General features: G+C 52.8%; 4 protein-coding genes across 4 annotated transcripts; 2 read left to right on the top strand and 2 right to left on the bottom strand.

Annotated features, from left to right (window-relative positions):
* Window positions 1–1,990: 1,990 nt before the first annotated feature.
* Window positions 1,991–4,219, bottom strand: DICSQDRAFT_100857 (zf-UBP-domain-containing protein; the record flags this gene model as incomplete). The annotated part of the gene is made up of 5 exons (XM_007362908.1): window positions 1,991–2,966; window positions 3,033–3,259; window positions 3,321–3,426; window positions 3,484–3,802; window positions 3,889–4,219. The coding sequence occupies 5 exons, from the start codon at window positions 4,217–4,219 to the stop codon at window positions 1,991–1,993; spliced, it is 1,959 nt and encodes a 652-aa protein (XP_007362970.1).
* Window positions 4,220–4,384: 165 nt separating this feature from the next.
* On the top strand, window positions 4,385–5,539 carry DICSQDRAFT_100853 (uncharacterized protein; the record flags this gene model as incomplete). Its single annotated transcript, XM_007362907.1, has 4 exons — window positions 4,385–4,644; window positions 4,704–4,728; window positions 4,798–4,935; window positions 5,003–5,539. 4 exons carry the CDS (start codon window positions 4,385–4,387, stop codon window positions 5,417–5,419), a joined length of 840 nt encoding a protein of 279 aa, XP_007362969.1. The 3' UTR covers window positions 5,420–5,539.
* A 573-nt stretch (window positions 5,540–6,112) lies between these two features.
* DICSQDRAFT_17224 (uncharacterized protein) lies at window positions 6,113–6,805 on the bottom strand (the record flags this gene model as incomplete). Its single annotated transcript, XM_007362906.1, has 3 exons — window positions 6,113–6,193; window positions 6,314–6,655; window positions 6,707–6,805. Coding segments are annotated over 3 exons (522 nt in total), but the record flags the coding sequence as incomplete, so codon positions are not given.
* Window positions 6,806–7,394: 589 nt separating this feature from the next.
* Window positions 7,395–9,487, top strand: DICSQDRAFT_54287 (uncharacterized protein; the record flags this gene model as incomplete). The annotated part of the gene is made up of 10 exons (XM_007362905.1): window positions 7,395–7,471; window positions 7,540–7,610; window positions 7,660–7,780; window positions 7,842–7,928; window positions 7,992–8,108; window positions 8,176–8,241; window positions 8,345–8,539; window positions 8,569–8,858; window positions 8,963–9,271; window positions 9,348–9,487. The coding sequence occupies 10 exons, from the start codon at window positions 7,395–7,397 to the stop codon at window positions 9,485–9,487; spliced, it is 1,473 nt and encodes a 490-aa protein (XP_007362967.1).
* Between the last annotated feature and the right edge of the window lie 48 nt (window positions 9,488–9,535).

Genomic DNA, 9,535 nt, shown 5'->3' with positions numbered 1-9,535 from the left:
GAGGCTTGCATATGTGTAATGTCTGGGACTATGTATATAACATGGAGTGTGCTATAGAGTATGTTTCATGGTATGAATGCTGTGCTGACAGCCTAATCCTATACATGATAACAAGTTCTATGTTGAGTTGTGCCCTCAAATATAAGTCAGCTATCATGGTGATTTTGCAGCTATAGAGGTGTGTAATGCTTGAGTTGAGAACTATGAGCTATAAATAAAGGATTGTCATCTTATTTGAGTCTCCCCTAAATGAGTAGTGCTAAAATAGCGCAAAATAGTACTACAGTAGTGCAAAATAGCGAAAAATTAGAGGACCACATTTGCAGTAGTGCTATAGTAGTATCATGTTGGCACTACATGGCACTATAGAAAAAGCGATAGTGAAGAGTAGTTATAACTAGTACCAAGTATACTAATTAGTGCTTAGTTGCACTACTGAAGAAGTGCGTCTGAATAGTAGCTCTAATGTAGATGTTATCTCTGCTAACACTTGCTAATATAGATGAGATTATCTTAATAGTGATAATTAGTGTCAATTCGCAAAGGCTGTTTTTCCAGATGGAGAGGGTGAGTGGGTAGAGTCGTCATATGTCAAACGCTAGGGAACTTCCCTTCTAGATACAGGCTTCTCATACTAAATGGTAGCTAGAGTACATATAAAGGAACAAACGAATAGAGAACAGAAAGAGAGAAAGAAACTGAGTGGTGAAAGCCACATCGTCCAAAGAACGTTGGTGTTAGCGCGACAAAGCGCTTTGTTCGACCTAATCGGATATGTCAGGCGCCGGCCCTTACACCCGTGTTCCACGATTGGGCTGGCTTCTACACCCTGCAACCTGACCTGCAGCCCCCTGCCACCCCTCATCACTGCGGCGGCCGATGCATAGACGGGGAGGCAGGGAGGCGGGGAGGCGGGGAGGTGGGGAGGCAGGGAGGAGGATTGAGGACGAGGAGGGTGCTCGGGAGTCGGGAGAGGGAGATATTGGTAAGGAGCGCCAAGGAGGAGGCGGCTGTGCCAGTATAGCGGAGCGCTTTGCAAAGTTCCGATGTATTCGCAGTATCTCTAATGACGATTCAGTGGTCAGAAGCGATAGCACGAGGTGAATACCTACCTACCATTACGGGGATCTGTCCACGCAGATGCTCAATGGCCGGAGTCTGTCGGGCGAGATGGGAGTTGGCCAGAATGAGTAGGCGCTTGCGGTTCCTGGAAAGGGTAGGCCAGTTTCGGGCGCCGTGGCCATGCAATACCATTGTTTGCACAATTTGCTGATGAGCGACGCATACAAACTGTATGTCGGCATTCCCCGGGACTGCATCCTCCATCTCTCCACTCGCCTCCATTGGGACGAGGCCGAGCCTCACGCTCAGCCTTTCGAGCCTCCGGCTCTTCCCTTCGCTCCTCCTTTGGCTCGGCCCCTCCCGGTCGTGCAAGAGAGCGGTGGCGACGCGAGTCGGATGACTCGTCCGGCACTGCGCCTTGACAATGTCATCCCCCTTTCGCCCTGCCCGACTCACGCGTGATTAGACCAAAATTAATGTTACATATCTCGGGGGGCGCGGTGGCGTAGCGGTACCATCGAGCAACTCGATAAAACCCAGTGTCCAGAAGTGCAGAAAGCACTAGGTTCGAGACCGTCCCCGGGAATTAGCCTTCCCGCTTACCGCTAGGGGGTTTTAGTGGGTATGGCCGGTTGGTTCGCGCCGGAGGAGTCCCACACTATTTCCAGAGCACGGCTGCACCCGAGGCTCTGGGAATGTGCGTAAACGCATTTCCTCCTCGGGTTGGTGCTCAAATCTGCGGGGTTTAAACCCCCTGCAACATGGCTGATTCGGGGGAATTTCACCTGATTTGGTCATTAGCGTTGCCTAGTACGTCTACCAGACATGCCTCTTGTATGGACCACCGTAGACAAGGCAATAAAAAGCGCTCAACCTGAATGTTACATATCTCCTATGCATTACATTGTCCCCAAGACTTAAGTAGTGTCTACGACTGAGCCTTCTTCCGCTTATCCAGTGTGGGCTGGGACAACTCAATAGTACCCCCTGCAGCCTCAGCAACTGCATCATCCCCCCTATCAATCCTACTCTTCGCGTCCAAGAAGAACATCACATCTCGAACCTGGTCCTGAAGTTCCTGCACCTTTTCCCGTAATTCCGCTGTCTCCCGTGAGGCAGCCTCAGCCTGCTCCTTCGCCTTCGCAAGGTTCTTCATCAGCCCTTCGCTGACCGCTCGTTCTTCTCTCAGCTCCCTCGCCAGGGTTCGAGCAAGCTCGGATGCTTTCTCCGCACGTTTGTCCGCCTTAGCTCTCTCCCGTTCTAGCTCCAGAATACGCGCATCGTCCTGACGGGCCCGCTGCTCCTGGTCTTCTCGCGCTCTCGATCGCGTTGATTCGACTTCGGCGCTGAGTTGTTCTACAAGGGTACGCATAGCATCTAGCTGTTTGCGCAGTTCCGTGGTTTGTTCCTCATAAAAGGTCCGCTGCGAGTCAAGCTGAGAGGTGAGGAGGTACGAATACTCTATACCAATCGCCTCTATTTTCTCGGCTGAGAGTGCGTCCGCAGCTGTAGGCCCTCCGCCTGCACCTTCGCTACGCGCTCCGACGGCCGCAGCAGCCGATGGAAGCTCAACGAGCTTGCCGTCAGCTTTGTTTTGTATCAGTCGGTGAACATATCCATCTCCGGCGTAGTCCCAGACTCTCTGCGTCTCCAGTTCAAGGGCATACAGATGGGTCGTTGAGACGTAGTGCGCGTGCGCGTGCGCTCGGCCGTATCGACCGCAGCCGATGTTACCGCAGATGAGACAGATCCACAAGTTTGTAGTGCTTCCGCAATCAACACAGTGTGTGCGCTCGTTGGGAGATGAAGCCGAAGAAAATGGGATTGGGCGCGTCATCCGCGAAGTACTAGAGGAGGTAGGATGGGACGAGAGCAACGTTTGAGAGTATCGGCAAACCGGACACCTGCAAGGCAAAAGGCCATACGTGAGGAAATGATAATCACGAAGAGTCATGGAGCTGTACTCCTACCTGCTGTCGCCCCATTTACTGAGACAAGCGCAATGGAAAGTATGCGAACAGGGTACCGTGACCAGCCCCGTGACCGCCGCATCCATGCGTTCGAGGCAGACAGGGCAAGTCGGCAACTCGTATGTTCCGGAGACTCGTGTGGACGATAGGCGAGAGATGTTTTGTGAGACGTGGTCATCGACTTCTACTGCGACCGAGAGCACACGAACGACATGACAAGCCTCTGGCTGAGGTTTGCGACAGCTACTGAGTGAAGGTCGCAGTATTCGGGAAAAGATGAACGCATACCTCCAGTGAATTGAATTGCTTCCCATTGTATTCCTCTGCAAACTCTACCGCGTGAGACGTCTCCCGGAATTTCATGACGACGATCGACCTATTCGGAGCCGAGTCCCTGTGTCATGCGTCTCTAAGCAACCTGCATCCACGAAAGTCTACAAGAATGACAAACCTGATCATTCGTAGATGAGCGATGCCATCCGCAGCTGGGGACACGAAAGTGAGAAAGTCCGAAGGTGTCATCCATGAAGGAACCGCAAGCACGGCAAGGGTCAGGTCGTCTGACTCTATCGCCGGCTGGATTGTAGTTCTGGAGTCATCAGGACGTGTCGAGACAGCGACCGCGGTAGCATAGGATCCATTCTTGGACATTTCGTTCGACGGCTTCGAGTATTCCCGGAAGATGTGCACAACGCCTTCAGGTAGATTAGTTGAACCAGACTTGTGGTGCGCGTTGTTGTGAGGTACGAACGTCGCTTTGGCTGGTTCACCTGGCATGACATCAAATGTAAGAGATCTTTTAGACAACATATTCCAAGAAGGGGTCACATACTCGTGTGCTGTGCTGACTTTTCACGCTCCTTCCCGGACCCTACAGTCACAAATCCACTCTCCATGTCGGTGAAGTCGACCCAATCGACGCGGATAGGACCGAGGCGATAATCTTTGTGAGAGATGTCTTGGCTTTGGGACAATGACGAGCTGCTGTACACCGATAGCGTGTTCCTCCGAGAAGCAAAGCGCTGCGAGTGCGCAGGGAGCGATTGAAAGAGAGAGATGGGGATGAAAGTCTGAGATTCGTTGAGAACGCTGGAGAATTTCTTATAGGACGTCGATGTTGTCGGTGACGGGGATACTGAAGTAACGGCAGGAGGGCTCAAGACGATGCGGATGTGATAGCCCCTCATGGCACAGACATGTCTCGCGAAGTCGGCAATGGGATGGTGGTTCGGTAAAGCTGAGTCCCGTTCAGTGCATAGCGTATTTACATAATCAGACGCTGGCGGTGGCACTCGAGTACTGCACCCCACTGTCCACCGACCTTGAATATACTCTCCATGTTGCGAACGTTCATGACCGGTGCCGCCTCCTGTGCTCCAGCAATCCCCGTTGGCTCTACAAAGCCTATAATTCCGTTAACTGAGCCGTTTACCCGTCGAACGTGCAACGCTATTCAAGATGCACTTCGATCATCCTTCTCGCAGTCCGAGAACGCGGATGACCGGTCAGAACCAACTGCGGCGGTTCTAATTCCTCTTTGCAATGTAAACGGGCAACCTGGACTCCTTCTCGAGGTTAGGGGAAAGCTGAGGACGCATTCTGGGGAAGTAAGGTATGTCGTTTGGCGTACCAATGCTCCCAGTGCTGGAGAACCCATATGAGTCGGCGAAGCTTTCCGGGAGGAAAGCTCGATGAGGTCTGTCCCATATCAACTGAATCTCTTGGTGCCAGCTTGGTGACAAGTTCGTTCCATCTTCATGAGTAGACAGACTCCACGCCTCTAGCTGCTGCACTAAGAGAAACCCGAGAAGAAGTGGGTATCCATTCTAATCAAATTGAGATTTTGGGTCGCCTTGCCCCCCCGGAGAATTCTCTCAGTGGTATGAGAGTATGGCCTTATGTTGTGCGTATTTTCCGGAATACGCATTCGTCGCATACAGGCTCATCGACATCATCCCGTTGCGGTATAGGGATTCGTGTACCCCCCTGAGACCAGATTTGACAAGGAATCCGATACCCATAACTCAAATGCACACAACGCAGCGCCGCTCCCCTCCTTACCACTTTCCTCGTTGACACTGTCGCGTCAAGAAGTCGCACATGTGTTCCACCTCCCCCTTGCCGCCGCTGTATCGCCGACGCGTCTGCATTCCTACCTCTTCCGAGGGGCCCGGCCATATCATGCTGTCAGCGTCGCAGATTTGATTGCAGGGCCGGGCGCGGTGCATTCGGACCAGGGTCCAGGCGATCAAGCGGAGGTTCGGTGGATTGTCGACCCCGAACAAAGAGACGAGGTTGGTGGTGGTAGGGAGGGCCGGTTAGAGGTCTGGGGGCTAACAGGGTGGTATCTCAACGTTTTCCTTCGAACCCTGGGGGTGTACGAATGAAAGCGATAGCCAACTACCGCCAACTCCAGTTGCCTCAGTGAATTGACCGAAGAGGGATAGCTCGGGCTCGGTGCCGTTCTTGTTCATATATGTTTAGACAGTGTGGCCAATAGACACGACGGCCTTTGTGCGATGCGAGTCATCGTCACCACCGCACATTTCTCCGTGACATCGTCGCTGTCTCCTTGGTGCGTGTCCTTGTGCTCCGTGACCTCCACTTTCTTCAAGAGCACCTTCACATTGAACACTATGGCGTACAGAGTATCGGACAACGACAGATTGTAGCGAACTCCTGTAGATCGGATATGCCCATGACGCCCACTGGCATCGATCTGTCATAGTCATGGAATGAAATTCCAACTCTGTGGGAGCAATGACCTGCAGCAAACTATGTACGATGTGTCCCAATCTCGACTCCTAATCGTACATCTATCCAGCTATCGACACAGAAGGACTCTGTTCCAGAAAGTCACTGGTGCTGTTCCTGACTGGGATCCGCTCACGTAGCAATCCTTTGGCAGTAGCCGAGGTTTGCACCGTTGCAGTCGTCGTTGCGACGTTCTGGACCTCCAAATCGTCGCCTTCGGGAACTGCCCGAAGACTATCCGGATCCCGCTTCTTGTCTTGCGCTGCTCGACTTCTGACGTCGCGCACGCCACGGAAGCGCTTTGGGTGGATGGCGGAAGCTTGGTTTCGCCGGTTTTCCCATATCAGATACAAGAGAGCCTCGGAGCTTGCCACCAAAATTGCTACCGACAACCCCAGTAGCACTTTCTAAGCGTCGAGATTGGGATTCGGAATACCGTCGCACGCAAGGCATCAATTGATACGGTGGTCGTCAGCGAGACCGGAAGATATGAACACGAACGAGAGGTGCGAAGTTGTGCGACGCACCCACTCATCTCTCCATGACAGACGACCTGCCGCCCACCACGTAGCTATCCCGGCACCGCCGACGCTGAGGAGCGCATTGACAACCGCAGTGACGGCACGTCGATCCCCCAATTCTCGAGTATGCGACGTTTGATCATCCGCAGAAGGGGTCGACAACGTAGGATATGTACGTTCTGGGTTGGTTCGGGTTCCGGCGAGCAGCGCAACCATGGAATAATCCTGTACACGAAGAGGGGGCTCGTGGCTACTCATTGCATGCTCTGCATCCGGGGTACGGGCCCATTTCGAGATGGCGGCAAGGAGGGCGTACGGTATGGTGCGTACCAGAGCATGCTTTGACAGCTCAACGTCAAGGGGTGTGCTGTGTGGTGTGTGGTGGGTGGGCTCAAGGACCTGTTTGAGTTCAGTCGCAAGAGAACTCGGGAGCAGCCCAAGGAGAGGGCGCAGCGAGTCGGCTAGGTGGCCCTCTAATGATATGTTGAGGCCAGAAGCGGCGGAGGTGGAAGCCATGGTGAGAGGACGTAGAAAGTATGCAATATGCGCAAGAAAGGACCGTGTGCGGCCGCAAACAATCCGGAGAGTCGCGGTCGCTGACGAGGAGCTACTTAGCTGGTGGCTGATGCCTATACCAAGCTGTAGGCGCCGGGGTGCGCAGGCAAAATCGATTGCAACTTTTCCTGTTACCACTATGCCGTCCTCACAAGACATTGCTCTCGCTGATTCTGTCTTCCTTGTATAACTGCTGACCCTGTCAAGCGCATCCAGGACAATATGGCCACCGGGGCGAGCGCCGATGTCCATAGAATTCAAGAGATCGCGAGCGCATTTGACCCGGATAGCTTAGCCTCCATCCGTGATATTAACCGCGTTCTCGACGAGTATTCAACTGTCCTTGCCCAAAGCGACCTTGTACGGTACGATGTCCCCGATTGTGAAGAATCCTACACGCAAACACACTTCCAGACAGAATATTGGCAATGCAACCAGTCCCTCTATGTGGCCTGTCCTGCACTCCCTGTGGCACTCTATTTCGACTGCCCATGTTGTGCCTGACCCGAGACCTGAACTCCCTGCGCTTCTGATGGAAACTTGCGTTAGCTTAGCAAAGTTCACTCGCAACCTTGTTGCCCAAAACCCTGCGAACCAAGTCAGAGCACTGTTCGTATTTCTACTCCCGCTCGTTTGCTGGGAGCTGATGAAGCAGGCGTCATTCAAAATTATCTCAGCGAAGTTGAGCCGGCGATTCGGAGCCTTGTTTTCCGTTATACGACTTATTCGGCCACCCAGGATCCTACCTGTTAGTCCAATATCGCTACATCCTGTTTCTGTTCCTAAATAGTTTCTAGCATATCCCATTACGCGTGTTCTCACTCAGACTTTGTCAAACATAGTCACGTCAAACGACTATGTGGCGCAAGCATTATGGACGACATATCTCAACCTTCCGGAGGAGCAGCTGATCCTCACGTACGTACACTGTCATGTCCAATGGCTGATCACACTGAACTCAACTTTCGGTCTCTTCTAGCCGGCTGTTTGCCTCTCCTGACGCTCAAACGGTTCTAGTAGCGTTCGTCTTCGTACTCAATTGCATTCATGAAAGCCGCCCAAGAATGTGGGTCCGAATGGCAAAGCGAGATGGCGACTGCTCATGTGCTAATCGTGGCAACTGTTTCAGAGAACAACTTGCAGGGAGCCCGAGAGGGCCCCGGACCTGTTTTGGGTTCTTGGACCGGATGGCTTCGCTCTTCGAAGCAGAAGAGTCAAGTGCGGAAGGGCGTGCTTTCGACTTAGGGTAGGTTCTGGAGACCATGATGACTACGCCATCGCTACCCTTTTCACTCACATTTGGCTGCAAACAGGTATGAGATATTCACCCGTGTAATAGAAGCAGGACTGGTCCCAACGTTGTACCGCTCATTGACCGTGTACGTCCCTATCGCACTTCGTGATCGTAGCGACTCCCGAGCGTAGCATCGACCTTTCATTCGGTGATTTTGGTCTCCGAATACGTCCTGACACTTTTGACAGAGAAGACGAACCTATCACGCCTCACCAGACTACCCTTCTGAAGATGGTCGATTCGTTTCTACATAATTCGGAATCCGCCTATGAGCTGTCGTCAAGGCGACACGATCCAGATGGGCGTTACCTGCTTGACATGTTGACGGAACGATTCCTTGCCCTGTCGAGATATACGCAAGATTCCATACAGCGCGCTCTCGGGTCTCCAGGTAAGGGTTCGCCGGACACAGGGCTTACATTTTTTTCGTTCACGAGTCTCCTACCCATTACTCCGCAGACACCCATTCCAATGAATCGGCTCCATTGCAGGAGCTTGACCTTCTCTTACCCAAAGTCTGTGAAGCATTGGTACTCGTCACACAATGCCTGACGACAATCACGTTGCGGGCTGAGGAGACCGCTACTGCGCGCTCATTGCCGTCGAGGACTGACGACGAGGTCGCGGCGCATCTGTCCTCCAATCCACTAATAGTAATCTCGGCCATGTTCTTGGATCATGGTGTTGTCGATAGCCTGGTTGGTGAGTGTCTAGCTTGACATTGCTCTCGTAACTGTACTCATGGTCGGCACTACCCACTACCCCTCCGTTGCAACACGGTCTTGGGGTTCCGCATATACTAACAGAGACGCTGCGGCTCGTTGATACCTTCGTTCCCAGAATAACATACGGGAAAGTTGTTCGTAGAACCACTGCGCCGAACCAGCAGGAGTCCCACAGTACGAGCGAGGCCGCAAGTTCAGACGGCACTCGTAGCATGAGCCCGAACCCTGAGCTCATCCGTGCAGCGCAAGCATTCGCCCATGTAAAGCGCGATTTAGTACGTCTACTCGGTATCGTGGCATCGCAAAACCGGGCTGTTCAAGACCGTGTGCGGGAATCTGGCGGCCTCCCTGTTGTTATGAACCTGTGCGTAGTCGACGACTACAACCCTTGTGAGTCTTCATCTCATCGACCAATGCGCCACATTGGGGGTCCATGCTGAACTGCGGTCTTGTTGCATTCACCTAGACCTCAGGGAGCACGCAATCTTCGCGCTCAGGAATTTGCTCAGCGGGAATCCAGAAAGTCAGGCAGTGGTCGATGCCATCCAGCCTGTGGGGAAATGGAATGAGGACAAGGTTCTGCAAGAGCTTCGAAGCGTCAGGTGATGCTAGGTAGTTAAATGTGTGCACTATGAGCAAAAATTGTGTAGCGAT

The sequence above is a fragment of the Dichomitus squalens genome, assembly GCF_000275845.1.
Source record: "Dichomitus squalens LYAD-421 SS1 unplaced genomic scaffold DICSQscaffold_5, whole genome shotgun sequence".
Taxonomy (NCBI): domain Eukaryota; kingdom Fungi; phylum Basidiomycota; class Agaricomycetes; order Polyporales; family Polyporaceae; genus Dichomitus; species Dichomitus squalens.
The sequence above is the reverse complement of the archived record's forward strand: the minus strand, read 5'-3'. Positions and strand labels throughout refer to the sequence as shown.